General features: G+C 30.7%; 1 protein-coding gene across 1 annotated transcript; it reads left to right on the forward strand.

Annotated features, from left to right (window-relative positions):
• Positions 1 to 10,713: 10,713 nt before the first annotated feature.
• Positions 10,714 to 13,791, forward strand: TRIADDRAFT_11683 (uncharacterized protein; the record flags this gene model as incomplete). Its single annotated transcript, XM_002117830.1, has 6 exons — positions 10,714 to 11,383; positions 11,653 to 12,059; positions 12,270 to 12,445; positions 12,595 to 12,751; positions 12,861 to 13,036; positions 13,518 to 13,791. Coding segments are annotated over 6 exons (1,860 nt in total), but the record flags the coding sequence as incomplete, so codon positions are not given.
• Positions 13,792 to 17,082: the final 3,291 nt, after the last annotated feature.

Consider the following 17,082-nt stretch of genomic DNA (forward strand, 5'->3'; position numbering starts at 1 on the left):
AGAATGTAATTAACTGAATAAAACTTCATTTAATTAATTAGCTTTCTCTCACGTAGTTCCATTTATTATTACTAAAATACAGAATAGTAATGCGGGAGGAGTCTAAAGTGGGTAGAAAACTTTCCGATCTGACGATAAAAGTGAAAAGATTTTTACCTGTTAAAGCTCGAAAAAATGATTACAAACTTAATTGGCTTATTATAATACTAATCAGGTGAAAAATAAACTAATTAGAAAATAGCTAAATTAAATTCTTTACTGCTGATCTATTAACTTTAATCTATTCCCTACAACACAATACGGTAACTTATAGTAGCGTAGTAGGAATCTTAAGCGCGTAGATGGCTTTCTGATCTGATGATAAAGTGAAAAATTAGTACGAACTTCATTGGCTTACTATAATGCCAATCAGGCTAAAAATAAATCATTAAAAAAAGATTAAATTGAATTCTCTACTGCTGATCAATTAACTTTAATCTTATTTTCTACAATACAATAACTCTAATTATACCTGTTGATAGAGTTGAGAAGTTTAATAAATGATATTCAAGTTTAGCTCTTTGCAAAGTGAAATTTAAGCAAATATTTCAGACATGCGTGTTTATCCTAATAACATGATCGTCTAATATATCTTGTCAGCATTTTTATTTAATATTACATAGTATAAAGTAATCTATCATATACTATGGTAATTTCTTCAAGGGTAATATTAACCTCGCTCCTAGCTCTATATACTGCACAATCGTATAGTGGCTATCAAGACAGACTATCAAATATAGTAATTGTACTAAATGATATTGATTTGCTCAAGATTAATATTAATTTTATTTCCAGTTCTAAATACAGTCTATTAATAGCTATCAAGACAGACTATTAAATAAAGTAATTGTACTAAATTACATTATTTATCCTGACAAATAACTTTAAAGTTGAGTTATGGCGTGATCAAATAATGATAACTGCACTCTAATTTTTTACTCATAAGGAATACATCTTGTAGTTGACATGTAATTTAATATCGTATAAAGTAAAAGATGGTTTACTCTAAGACGCTTAAATACTATTTTCCTATTCTCTGTATTTCAATATTATGGACTCTTGCAGATCCATTTGAAATCCTTTGGCAACCACCAAGATAAACTGCTGGTGCAGATATGCTGTCAAAAATATTTATCTTTGTAAAGTTATATTGCAAACAATGCTGCTTTAATAAACACTACCTTGATACATTTTTTAAATCATTTACTATATTATATTTAACAATATCATATTCCTTATAAAATGTCATTTTTGTCAATTTGATCTTATTTGACCGATGAAACATAAAATTATAAATACAGGATTAATATAAATATAAAAAAATTGTAGACTTGTTTACTCAACAGATGCTGAGAATCGTTACGAATAGCCTAGCAGGCGATGCACCCATTCTGTTTGCTACTCTGTAGGATAACTACATCAATAAGATTGTTGATTTGATTTCTTGTTCCGATTATGTACTCTTACAAGCATGATGGAGTTATTCCTAAGGAACTCATATTACAGAAGCATATTTGGTAATTTTTATTAATCGAAATAAACGAAATAACTTTTATTTTCTAAGTATGTAGATATATATAGAGAGAAGCATATACTTCTATCGCTAAATATATTTACATATATACAAGCACGGTACTATCTACTCTATTTCTACAGTAAGCCGGTATATTAAGGCATAAATTAATTCAGCGATTTTCAAGACAATGCTTATTTTCTCTCATTTTTATCAGCAAAATATTTTGCATGGTATGGAGATAATTACAGTAGCTTGTACAATATGTAAATATTGTAAATACTGCTTGATTAATCATGTATGGTCAGGAATGAAATAAATTATGCCATTGATACTAAAAATTAGATTATATTTAATATTGCTGCGCCTAGAATTAAATCTATCGGTTAGAATAGGGATATGCAATCCGTGGATAGTAATCATGTTAGTAACATATTAATTAATAGGGTTGAATACTTTTACTCCGGTCCTAAACTGCTATGTAATACATATGTCAGTACATTGAAACTATAGTGTTAGGGATTAAATGAAAATATTATTAGATATTTACAGAACAACACTCTGGTACAATTGGTATAAGAACGGTACTATGGAACTATAACTCAAGCAAATTAAAGATTTGGATATCCAGCCGGGATAGTAGAAGCTATTAAAATGTCCTTAATGTCAACGATAATCGATAGAAATGCTCATGAAGTATAATTAGCAATATTTATTATATATATAGTTTTATAGCTACACCATCTTAATATATAATGGCCTCATTCAGTACTAAAGTATATATATCAAAATGAATATTCTTATTCTCTCTATTGATTAAGATTAGGAAATTGCATAAAGAAATGATTGAAGTAAATAATATGGTAGGATATTAAAATGACTAAAATATTTATAATACTCTGTAACTGATGTATCAAAACCGATCTTAATTCACCGTCAACATTCTTGCTGTACTAACACCTACTACTATCTAGCTTAAGATTGGACGTAATTGATATGCTGGTTATAGAAATGGAGATTCAACTACTTTTACTTGACGAATTTTCTAATATTTCTTCATCGCCTGCTACTTTCTTATACTCGTTTTATAAATGATGAAGAAGCCTATCAAGCGGTGTTGGTACTGGAATAAGACTTACAACATCGATAGGAATAAATGATTATCTTCCGATCTGTTATTAAGGTGAAGAAAGGACTTCAAAATATCTAAAGACACTTTGCACTATGGATTGATGGATAAATATGCCAACATCATTATTTCTGCCTGCAACAGTTCCTATACTTATTGTTCAACTTTAAAAAATCTCAACCGATTCCTGAGCTCCTAAGTAAATAATTTTATATTGTCAAGATTGGAGCATAAAGGCTAGTAAAGTAATAAATTTCCACTAGCTATCGTATGAAGGTAAGGTTAATTTTGATGCATTCTATTTCTATTACAGTAATTTACTCGCTTCCTATTAGAAATACAGTATTAAGACTAACATAATTATACGATAGCAATATCATTTATCGCAACATATAATTATTTGTATAAAATTCGATAGAAGCTACGATATTTTGCCTTCGGTGAAAATTTTCCACCGCGGAAGGATGGAAAACACTGTGAATGTTTGTTTTTGTTATAAATTTTATTCCATGATTGATAAATTCATGCTTATTATGTGATTAATATAGAAAAGTTTCGGTCAACTATAACATAGAAAGCTACTGAATTGGTTGAAGATACGGATAAAGCTAGCTATGGTAATGGGTACAGATTGACTGCTATCCTTAATGGATATAAAGTTTCTATCTGATCAACTGTGGATAAATTGGCATTAGTACGTTACTTTATTTCAATATAGGATTGAACTCATTACTAGTAATAATTACCATTCCAGCTACAGACTAGAATATTAACTTTAGTAACTATCGATCTTATTAGATACAGCATTTGTTTCTCGCTTTCGTTAAAAGACGTTCCTTTGATATTATCCTATTATAGGATTATCAATTGTCCAGCTGTATAAGAAGGTAAGCGGATAAAGCTAAGTTTGAAGATAAAGTGTCAAGCAGTAAAGTTCTACTCATGGAAGATGAATAAGTGAAAGAGCTTCATGTGCTTCAAACTGTACCTGCAGCATTATGTGGATTAATCATTAACAGTTCACGTTCTTCCAGTAAATAATATCTTGAATGTGATCAATCTAACCTAAATCAAAACATCTACAAAGTCTAATTTTTTATTAATTAAGCACTTTAGTATTATTCATCAAGATCGTTCTTGACGAAACATATTTTGGTTAAGTTATCGTACTAATAATTATTTAGGTAATAAATGAAGTTGAAATGATTGCAATGCCAGTAATAGCTATAGATATTATCAATGCATGCCAATGTCTATACAAATAGGCTTGAAAAGATAAACTTGCCATAAGTAAATTTAAGCTGAATTATCTAACAAAGTATATGTTACCATTACTATACGCAAAAGCAGCCTCCTATAAACGATCAAGGCTGTTATGCTTGGAATAAATAGTTTACACCTATTAATCCTAGTTTCAGTTGCAGACATAATTGAATTAATTTAGAAGAATTAAGTAATATTAATAATTTATTGAGATAGCCTTAGATAGTATACATTAACTCCACCCCAATGTCATGACATTAACTAATGATACTTTTAGATTAAAATCTCCTTATCAGGCAAGATCTACAGGCTATACAGTACTGTCGCACGTTATAATTATCAAGTTTATCGCTATTTCCAAAGGTCATTATTGATAATACATGGATAGGATAATAAATTGGGTGCTACCTTTGATTATAATATCGCTTTGTTAGAGTAATTTACTGGAAATTGGCGAAGTATATTGTTTTCGAAATGGTGGGTGTCTCTGCATAACAATATATGATAGCACTTGACAGAAGAGCAAATAAATCAGTCTATTGATATGTATCAAGAAACTCGTAGCAGTCATGAAATTAGTGCTTTATAGCTTAATATTGATTCAAAAAAATCTTCATTAGCTTTGTCACATTCATATAAAACTAACTTCCTCATGTTCAATTGGTGATAGGTATAGGTGTAGGATTCTTTTTATGCTAGCGTATAGAATGCCTGGTCCGTATTTTATATAGGGCTATTTCATAACTTTTAGATAGGTTCGACTCGATCTGTTTTAATCAATTTGATTGTTTATGCTGTAAAAATTGCCATGTACCCAATTCAATAGATTTCCAAATAAAATAAACTCAGCATGATCAGTTTGTAATCATTAGTAAAGATATATTAAATAATCTTGTTCTTGAGTTATTTTCTATTAGTCGCTAAACTAGGTCTTAGTATCATGAAAAGTATCATCAAGAAATGTATACGATTGAAGATAGTTAGAATCCTAATTTTATATCATTGCTTGTTCTTTTATATCATTCTAGTGTGGAATGGTAAAAGCAAGTATGCAGCACTCGACTCTTTCCTGTATAATGCATGATTCCTGTATCTTATTATGCAGAGCTAAATAGTAAACAATGACTAATCATATACAACTTCAAAAGATACTTAAAGAATATGTTAACAGGTTCGAATCGATATTGTCTCATAGCTTAAATCTATCTCGACTAAAATCAATATAATATAAATCATAAGGAATATTCTATCGCCCCAATTAGTATCCAAGGTAGTATTTTCTTCAATATAACGTAGTATGGCTGAACGTGTCTTAATTCAGTTAACCTTTGTCCATGGATACTGTTCATAGCTAAGTATGGATATAACTATATGGAACTGTAAAATAAACCTTTGATATAATAAGATACGATACATATTGTCTTCTATTACCCTCTATAGTAAATAATATTAGTATCGGCAAAAGCATTAATTAGCATTTATTCAGGTACATAAATGGGCTATTCTTCCTTTTAAAATCTTCTATCGCAGATTCAAAAGCTTATACAAAAATTAGGCAGTGCCATCGTGCTAGATTTGTGATATAATGCTATCCATATAAGAATAAATTATACGACGTTTGATTATTTTTAAGATTGTAAAAAGTTAAATGATATTATCACAGAAACAATACAACGATAAAATGAATATGGGCAATGACTAGGGAATAAAATATCAAAATCGACTTTAATCGTTGAACCTATCTCAAAAATTTGGAAATCATTTACTAAGAAGCAGTTTATATAAACTGTTAGAGCAAACTGTTTTAGATCTAGACTGCTCTTCGGATACATCATAAAGAAATTAATTTATTGGGTTAGGGAGTAAAAGCATTATTTAAAATTTAATCGCTTGATACTAATATGAAGAGCTTTAGCGTTATGCATGTATTTAGGTATTTTAATTATACGACATGGTAAGGTGAGACCAATGAAGAATATGAACATGTTGCAAGAATTTACTTTATAGCATTAATTGAACGTAGAGCCAAGGCCATTTCACTGCGTTTCTATTTTGGGTTCTTCCTTACCATTGTAAAAGAAGAAAACTTTTCCGATGAGAATGAAGCCACTATATTACTTATCATTATATAATTCTCTTTAGCATTCTAAATGAAATCGACGTTGCATACTATTATATTGTATTGCAATATTTTCACCAGGGGGCATTTTTGTAATAGTGCGAAATAAAGTTAAGTCTCTAAATTTACAGGCAAATAAATAGTATTCTTTCGCAATTTTTCCTTGATCGTGATGATACCTACGTATGCCAGTATCTCCTGAGAATGTGATTAACGTTATTGCATACAATCATGAAGTTCTCCTTATTACTGTATTTTGATAGAAAGGGACTTTTTACATATGATATTCCCTAGCTCCTTATTGGTGCTCGTTTTTATTGCAAAGGTGCATATAACGTAAATTCATCCAATTTTCCTGTAAAGCATATTTTCTTATACGTCTGGAATCTTTCTTATAATGATAACAGAATAGCGTGACTTTTAAGAAAGGGACCAGAAATATTGTTTGTAATCGTATATGATTCACTATTTTATATAGAAGAATGACATTTACCTAGATATGAAAGTTCAGCAATTTTTTTTTCATGATGTCAATACAACAAAAACTGGACTAGTATGAAGCTTAATCAGATAGTAGATTATTCTAGGGTTCTAACGTCATCTGAACTACTTTAAAAATTGGTTTATTTAGACTGTAAACAGGAATGTTATTTATAATGACCTATAATTATTAAATTATAATTTACCCTTACCTTTTGTAGAAAGTCATATCCTCTTTATTTTCTAGCTTTATGCTAGTGCTAGTTTGTATTCTAGCGATACAATGCAAAGGGAAGAATCGCTTACATTGCTTTTAGAAAATTTTTGTGTTCTACAACGTTTGTAGATAGCATAAAAATATTTCTATTGAGAACGTGAGCAGAAATTATTTAGGATGATATACAATGCACACTCGTATCTTGAAGATATTCATGTCTTCTATCTTTTTAAGTGTTCTATTGGTCATAATTCATGTTATGATAGCACATCGTAAAGGCAGAAATCTCCTAATAGGCTTAGAGGGTAATATTGTTGTCTATGATCATTGTCGCTATAATAAAAATATACCTATTTGCCAAGAAATTGATGTCCTCCATATAGTATTCTCGCTTGTGCTATACAATCTTTCAAGCTATCATAAAAGTGCACCTTGTTTATATAAATATGACCAGGGATACTATTTGCTAAGAAATTGATGTCCTCTATGTTGTATTCTCACTTATGCTCTGCAGTGTTCTTAAAACTTTTATAACAGCCTTAGTTTTTGTTGTATAGTAGTGGTACAAATAAATAAAGAAAATCGCTTAATTCGCTATTTTTGTCGCATTTAGATCTACATAACGATCTTAATAGCATACCTATTACACTTATGGCTTTGGATACCATTCATAAAGAAAATTAAATTCTTCATAGACTCGAGCTATACACTGATCTTAGTTATAATTTTGTTATGGCAGCACAATAGATAATCGCTTAATTCACTTTCATATGTTCAATATTCTTGTCTTCTACGATCAACAAAATGACCATAATAGCATATCTATTCAGGATACAGCTAGGGATACTATTTGTATAGAAACTTAAATTCTTCATAGACTCAAGCTTTACATCTAGCTATTATGACAGCTTTTCAATATCAAGTAAAAAAGTCGCTAATTTGCTTAATGTTCCAGGTCAATATTCTAGTGCTACGCAGTTTACCAAATTATGATAAAATATGCTTGTTGAGAGCATTGCCAAGGACATCATAGACAATCCTTCAATTCCTTCTTGGTAATTTGATATCAAGCGATACTGTATGCATTTCAAAACTTCTTGTTGGATGTTGGTCTTGATTAGCATGCCATGATATAAAGGGAAATTGCTTATTTTGCCTATAAGGCATTTAAATATTCTTTTTGCACTATGATGTTCTTACCCTGTTGTGAATCAATATTGATAAGATTGTCTTTTGTTGTAGTAATAACCAATGAAAAATAAGATCAATCATCATGTGATTGATGAATTACTAGCCAACAAAGAAAGAACAATTCAACAAAGAATAAACGCTTGATTTCTTATTGTTTTCATGATAGATATCATCTAACCTTATCAGTAGCAGTTTAACTACAATTAATTGACTAGTCGCTAACTTAGTTGCATTTGGATCTTGTTAGTGGTGGCATCCAAGTTGAATCAACGATCGAAAGAAGATTAACTGATCATTCGTGGGATAAGGTAAGAGGAAATGATTTGGTCCAATTTGTCTTGAAATAATTTCTTTTTTCGTCAGTCAATTACACGATGGCTATTGAGTTAATAGCAAATAATTGCCATCAATTACAAAAATTTAGCTTCGAATGGTGATTTATGTTAGCTTTAAATCGATATTCATTACCCAGTTGAAGAGTCGGCACAAACGAGGTGAAATAAATTTAAGGCAGTTTAGGATAGAACATTATGAAAGTATTTTGATGGACTAAGTAGTTGGCATCATTACAGTATCTACTTTTAGTCAACAATGCTAATAGCTACTGATGTTTAGATCGTTTTAAAGTCGTTTAGAAACAGAATTTTTAAAATAAATAATGCAGATAATGTGATCAGGCGCAATTGTTAGCAAGATCGATTTAGAACCATTGAAAAATAGAGTTTTTAAGATAAATAAGAAGTGTAATCTAGTCGGACGCTATTTGTAGTAAGATCGATTTAAAGTCATCGAGAAATTGAGCTTTAAATTAAATAAGATGTGTAATCTGGTCAGATACGATTGGTCAAGACGATCGATTTAAAGTCATTGTGAAATACCGTTGTAAAATAAATAAGAAGTGTAAAATGGTCAGGTGGCATTTGTTAGCACGATCAATTGAAAGTTGTTGAGAAATAGAGCTTTAAGATAAATAAATATATAATACGTGTAATAGAGTCAGGCGTTATTTGCAGGAAGATCGATTTGAAACCAACGAGAAATAGAGTTTTGAAATTAAATAAGACGTGGAATAGGTGCCAATCGTTAGGAAAATTGATTTAAATCATTGAGAAAATAGTTAAAAAAATAACACGTGTAAAATGGTTAGGTGCCAATTGCTTGCAGATCAATCGATTAGAAATCATTGAGAAATAGAATTTTTAAATAAAATATATGCAATATAGCCAGGCGCCATTAATTAGCAAGATCAATATGAAGTCATTGTGAAATAGAGTTTATAAAATAAATAAGATATGTAATACAGTCAGATACCTTCGGATAGGAATATCGATTTGAAATTGTTGCGAAATAGAGTTTTTAAAATGAATAAGAAGTGTGCTATTGTCAGATGCTATTGATTTAGATTTAGAGGATCAATCTGAAGTTGTTGAGAAATTGAGTTTTCAAAATAAAATAAGACGGGTAATATGGTCAGGTTCCATTGGCTAGCAAGATCGATGGAACCTGGCGAGTGTGAGTTGGTCTTACCTATCTTGGCTCTTCATTACTTAATTTATGATTAACTGAGTAGGTAAGTAGTGATCAATCATACTGTAATATAGTTTCTATTCTGATTCTGCTGTTGGAATTAAGCAATGCTTTCAAATCATTCTTTCTTAATACAAACATTTCCTAAACAGCTAGTTTCTATTTTATGAAATTTTTCTTTCTGAAAATAGATCTTAAGTGCATACTACTCTATGAATAGATTATTCAAATTGAGTGTACCATGTTTTATACGGTGCATGGAGGTATAGTATTTATACACTACTATACTCTGATAATTATATAATCCATCTTGGTAAAGAAAACATAGCACAATAATCATTAAAAACGAGTAATAAAACTGTCTTGGACAGATGGTCACAATTAACTGAAATAGGCTTGATTGATAGAACAAAAATTGGATTACAATGGCAATCATTTTCATTATTTCTTATGTCTTCTTTTTAAGTTAGTCTTATATATAATATCCGGTAAATCTTGCGTTGATTAATAATATTGCCCTACAAAATCAAATACCGAGGGTAGATGGGATGAGATATTGGGTTTAAATAGAACAGATCATGAAATTTCAGACACTGACATCCGTTGATTTAATGATGCACTAACCAATAACACTAAAAGTTAACGTCCAATCTTAGGATACAAAATTTATGTGATATTAGCCTTACGATCTTATCGGATTTATACAGCTACACGTACATTATATAAGTCTATAAGTCTTGTTAGTAAAGCTATAAGAATAGTTTGAAATTTCAAAAGATTTGCCAACAATGTCATCTCGATGGTTTAAAGTCAATCTTAACTATAAATTTAATAATTTAGCTTTAGTAGTATAGTATCTTTGTTTATAATGAGTGCTCGTAGGCATCATCTTATTTGTACGATATCGTTATTAGGGATCTAAAATTTTTTAATACCTTAATAGAACAGATCCATTAAATAATTTAATGAACGCAATCTTGAATCCATTACTTACATTAAAACCAATATAGCGAGCATGGTGCTGACAAATAATTGAATTTCACTGTTTAATTAAGATCAAATATACAGAATAAACTACTTGAACTAATCTTGGAATATTAATATACTGTATAGGTATAAAAATTGGCTACATCGATAGTATAATTAATCTATAACATCAACTTGATTGATTCAATTCACAACTAATGAATATGACTGAAATTAAAACAACGCAAGATTCAGTAAAGTCCTATTATGGTTTTGGTCATTTTCATCCAAAATGGCTGCAATGCTTAAATCATCGATGGGCTCTCATTACTGTTGTATGCTTGCAAGTTTTTATTGCTGGCATGCTAGTCAATGGATTTGATACAGTTACAGTCAGTTCTGTAGAGAAAAGATTTCATTTAAAAAGCACAGAGATAGGAGCATTTCCAGCATGTGAGGAAGTCTCTGCTGCTATCACTGGTTTCCTTGCTAGCTATTACGCTGGTCAACGACATAAGGGCAAATTCTTAGCGACAGGCGCCGCTGCAACAGGTATTGGTGCTATAATTTATGCTCTACCTCATTTCTTTGCTGGTCAATATCATCCAGCAAGTCCTATTACAAATTATACTGATTTATGCATGGCTAAGCCGTCCTCTTTTGCTGCTGAAATTTGTCAGGAAGAAGGCAGCCGAAGTAACACTTTTGTCCGAAATTTCTTTTTCGTGTTTATTTTGGGTCAAATTATAATTGGAGCAGGCAATAACTTATTGTGGAATATTGGATGCGCCTATGTTGATGAAAATGTTCATCCCACATCATCTGCGATGTATCTTGCAGCTATGCTAACTTTATCGACTGTTGGGCCATCTGTAGGTCTACAGCTTGCAAGTAGAGTATTACGAATGTATGTTGATTCTCCTGCTTCGGCACCAGAAGGTAAATTTAGCTATATGACTATGTACACGTACGATATGAAATGATATGAAAATATTCCATGAAATTATAATAGATTGTGTTGATCAAAATGTTACTGTTACTGTAATATATGATGTATCTTGTATGAAATAATATGTACATTAGGATGGTTATGCTGCAAATTTATTGATTGCATTGAGCAACTGTAAACTAAAGTATTACAGTATTAATAAAGTAAATGTGTTTATACTTTAACTACATACGAGAACTATTGTTAAATCATTATTTAGGATTGACCATACTAGATCCAAGATGGATTGGGGCTTGGTGGATTTGCTTTCTCATTGCTGGTGTGGGCCTTCTTATTATATCGATACCCCTTTATGGATTTCCTCGCCATTTACCAAACTATGAAAAATATAAGAAAATGCGTCAAGAAAAAGCCAATGAAACTTCTAAAATCGATTATGAATATGGCTACACTATTAAAGATATGCTTAAAGCAAGTAAAGAATTAGTAACTAATAAGCCATACATGCTGCTAGTTGGAGGTCTCGTATCTCAGTATGTTACAGTATCAGGCCTCGGATATTTCCTAATTAAGATATTTGAAGCCCAATTTCGTATGCCAGCGTACCAAGCAGGTCCAATCTTGAGCTATATCGCTCTAGGTGGTGGTGCAGGAGGAATGCTAATGGTAAACTGTAATACTACTACAATAGGATACAACCAATTTATAATATCAGTCTAATCCTAATATTTAAATCTCCATAATATCCTATTCTTTGATTTATAGCAATATTTTGGATAATATTTTTGATGTTTGTTATATTAAAAATATCTTATTTGTGATTACCAAGAAGTCAAACGCTATTTATTGATTTAGTATTTGATCATTGAATATTAGGGTGGTGTGGTGATGAAGCTATTTAAAATGAACGGTGCTAAAGCTGCACAATTAGCATTTTTTCTGGGTATTGTTGATACTATCGCAGCAGCAACCTTCTTAGCTGGTTGCCCAAATCTTCCATTTGCTGGAGTAAATAGTCCCTATTCTGCGAATCTTATAACTGATACACCTAAGTAAGTATTCCACAATAGCTTCTTTGCAGTAATTTTTAATTTATCCTTCCTATATAGCTCTAATAAAAAGATGTTACAGCAACTTCTAACTATGCCATAATTGTTTAATTCTATTCATGATTACACCAACTTTGAACTGTTATCCACAGATTGGGAGAACCAATTCTAGCTGCTACATGTAATTCTGGGTGTATGTGCAATGATGTTAAATACAACCCGATTTGTGGAGTTGATGGTACAACTTATTTCTCTCCTTGCCATGCTGGGTGTTCAAGCAGTATCTACGTACCGCAATATTACACTTATGTAATAATTTAGCAAGAGCTACTATTATCATCGATATATAAAAATAATTTATTTCTTAGTTAATGATGAGAAAATCCTTATCTGATTTCATTTATACCTTACTATACAGGCCTATTTGAACTGCAGCTGCATCAAAAAAGAGAATAATTTAACTTCAGCTTTTGATGCTAGAGGTGGATTATGTTCTGCGTCTTGTTCCTTATTGACTCCGTTTTATGTTGGTTTAACTATTTATGTCTTGGCGTCATCCGCTAAAATTGTATCAGCAATGGAAGCAATATTAAGGTATTGATACATATTTGCCTTACTTATCGAAAATTAGATTTTATAATGATCAGAAGAGATAGCTGTATCTCTATTTTATATATCGTTCCATTGAGGCTAATGAGGAAATAAATGAAAATTAACAGATCACTTAAAGTTTTTTTTATTAAATTCCCTTTATCAAAAATAGACGTTATTGATTGTCCATATTGAAGTCTCTGCTAAGAGCGTCGATAATATCTTTAGTCTATTTCATAAAAACATCTCTAACTAACTATCTTCAAGATATTTACGACAGTATAAAGTAAAATTACATCTAGAAATGCCTCTGTTAGCGCTATAATTTGAGTAGTTAACTCTTATTTAAGAAAAACTGACCTTTAAGAGATTTATGATAGTATAAAGTAAGCTTACGTTTAGAAATATTTCTGGTAGTAAGTGCTATAATCTGAGTACTTGTATCACATTTTAAGAAAGCTTTTCTTTTAATAATGCCTTAAAGGAGCGTACCAGAAAGCCAAAGATCATATGCAATGGGCCTCAATTGGGCTTTTCTTCGATTAGCAGCCAGTATGCCAGGTCCAATTATTGTTGGCATATTTATAGATCAGTCGTGCATTTTATGGACTAAAAATTGCGATTCCTCTTCAACTTGTTGGGTTTATGATAGTAAAACTATATCTTATTATATTACAATTTTAATCGCAATCGTTAAAACTTTAGGCACAATCTGCTTTTTTTTTAGTTGGTGGCATCATAAAAGCCATCAGATTACAGAAATTGAGAATAATCCTAATCAGCAAATATCTATTAAATGTAGACCTCCAATTCATAACGATAAAGTATTACTGAAACTGTACGAAAGTACAGTTTGAAAAATAAGATTCTCTTGATAGACTATAATCATCTCCAACTATTACTTTTAACTAACCCAACATTCTTATTCTCTCAGCAGTAAAAGCAACTCTTTGCCATATATAATACCTAAATTAAAATTGAAATTAGCCAAATTTAGAGAATAAGTTTAAATCATTAACAATATTCTAATTCTCTCAGCAGCAAAAACAGCTCTTTGCTATTTATAATACATAGGTAAGATAGAACACATCCCAATTTAGAGAATAAGTTATGGCCTTTTATTTGATAGATGGAATAAGAAAATAGTCTCCACAATATAATAACTTGTACTATACTAACCCGGTTGTGCTGTAAAGTGTATAAAATATATAAACGGAATCAAAGATCAATTAAAAATTTTTGGAAGTAATTACTTAGACAAAACGGTATGTCGAATAGGTGCGTTGCGCATTTAACTTTTAGAAGCAGCTATAAGCCATCTTTGGAGCATGTAAAGCCTTATCATTTTATTACGCTAATGATGCATTTATATTTAATTGAAACTATAGATAATGATGACATACTACAAAAGAATATGAAAGATAATAGTTAATATGTTAAATGATTCAGAGAACTTATCAAAACTGTGATCCTATGTAAACAGTGGTCTTAAAGGAATAATTTTATAAGAATAAATATTTTAAAGAATACGAGTCTGTATAGTATATGTTTTCTTGATTGTAGCGAGTTCTAGTGGAACTGCAGGTGGCCATAATGTTAGAATATAGAGAAAAATGTAAAAATAATAAGCATCCTAGCGGACTGTCTTATGCTGAATAAGACATTCAATCCGATGGGAGTGCTAAGATATTTTTATTCTATACGAGTTAAAATGGAACCCTATTATCATCGCTAGAGATGTTAATATGTTGCGCGATAACTTCACTATCAAGGATGAATTATAGGATTCTGTGTAACAATTTGTGCTTGTTAGAGTGCTTAGATAGCTATAAATAGATTCTAAAAGAACTGGAAATCAGGTTAATATATTAGACTTTAGAGGACAGCATTAAGAAAATAAAATTAATTAATTTACACTGACAATATGAATAGAGATGTAGGTGCCAAGATGGATTTCTGCTACGCATGATAACGTAAGCCATAGATTTTTTAACCTGCAGTATATTCCCTCTCGGTACACATCTAATAAATCATATAAAGATCGAAGGTTGTGCCTAGTTGTGATATACATATCAATTTATTACAATTAGCAAGATAAAGAGTTATTTATCAAGACGATATATTTGTCGAGCATTTAGTTTGAAAAGCGTTAAATTGATATCCATGTGAGTATCAATTTACCATCGAAACTAAAGTTTTTACTAGATTTCGATTTGATAAAAGAGATTCAGTGTGAATGTCATTTATCATCGAGAATAAAATTCTATTGGATTTAGATTAGAGTGAAGAGTATTCAATGTGAATGTAAATTTATCATCAAGAATAAAGTTCCATTGGATTTAGGTTAAATAGGAGGGCATTTAATTTATCTAAATGCCCGTCTAAAATATACATTATACGGGCTATCTGATGATAAGTTAAATTTTACAACTGTATTACAATTAAAGGATAAAGTATAGTAATTCTAGAGAGCCGATTTCCTGTTGAGCAAGTAAAAATATCACTTTATTATCGATAAAAATGTAGTGTTTTTACTAGATGAATAATATGAATACAACTAATAATATTGTAGGATAGAGAACTGGAGTTGATTAGTTAGCAATTTGATGTGTTTGATTTAGCCATTTATAAATGGGTTCCTTTTTTAGCTGATTGACTTTGCAATAAGCCAATTAATGTATTCACCATTTTCATGTCCTGACAGGCAAGTCATGTTACAATATGATTAAGATTAAAAAAATCGTCTTGTACATGTTCTAAACTCCTCCCATAAGGTACCGCTATTCTGTGTTTCTGTAAAGAAATAACTGGAGCGACTGCCTCCTTAAATTAATTAACATTTTCATGGGGTAATGGGGTACCGTATCTCCTTGTCTGATAATTAAAATATATATTATAGAAGTAGTTGATTGTTTATAAATGGACAGCCTAGACTCACAGGTTAAAATTAGCATTGATTAGATCAACGGAAGCGTAAGTGATCCATTCATATATGTCGGCAATTGTCGATCATCAAATAGTTTAGTTGTTTTCCAAGCTTTTGGATAATAATATCACGTGAGTTTATTGAAGGAAAGCCTTTAAAAGTCGTCGTATAAACTATTGATTTTATTCACACTTAAATCATTATTCGATTGCTAGATCGTCGCGATCGTACATCTAGAAATTTTTTTTCTGGCTATCCAGTCTAATTAGCCAGCACTGGAACTTTGATCTTTTTATAATAATACAGGTAATTTCATTGCACTACATAACTCGTATATCTAAATAGACTAGAGAAGGATTTAAAAATTAGCCAAAGGATGTAATATTTCGGATAGAGTAGCATTAATCTAGTTTAAGATTTGATTATCTTGCGACAGTATACGGGGATCATCGCCGCAATTTTATAACTCAAGAATAACATTGAGCTACCTGTTGATTTACCTATCCGTGCCAGGCATTTAGTTTTAATCATAGCCAAGTATTACCGGGTCTGTTTTTAATGGTTTTCTTGTTCTAGAAGCCGTTGTGATGGTGCATCTAATGTCATTTTTACATTTTACGATCACTGTTCAATTTATTATTGATATATGACTGAAATAGATGCATGGAGCAACGTTACTTTTTCTACTGTAAGCCAACTGAGATCTATCTCTGCTGGTTACGCCTTAGTTTAGTAAACTTACAAAGAATTGAAAATTTTTCATCATTGTTTATTGGTTTAATATCGCTGTGTGATATAGAGTTTGTTTGGAAGTTTAGGCGAAAAATTAGTACACGCTCGGATATATTAGTGCCATACCTGTCATTTTAGTCTGTGAGGATGATTGATCTAAGCCTATAATTGCAAAACTAGTAATCATTTTATTTTATAGCCAAGAGCAATTTTAAAGGCATTCTCTTTCTGTAAGCGGCGATTGCCATAGCGGCTTTAAAATTCTATAAAAATTGTAATTGAGTAAGATTATGAACACTCAGATTTAAAGTATCAATCGTTATTAGAAGTGCCAAATGTATCTTTCTGAATTTATAATGTCTATACTATAATTGCACAACAGAAACCAATT

The sequence above is a fragment of the Trichoplax adhaerens genome, genomic scaffold, assembly GCF_000150275.1.
Source record: "Trichoplax adhaerens TRIADscaffold_31 genomic scaffold, whole genome shotgun sequence".
Taxonomy (NCBI): Eukaryota; Metazoa; Placozoa; class Uniplacotomia; order Trichoplacea; family Trichoplacidae; genus Trichoplax; species Trichoplax adhaerens.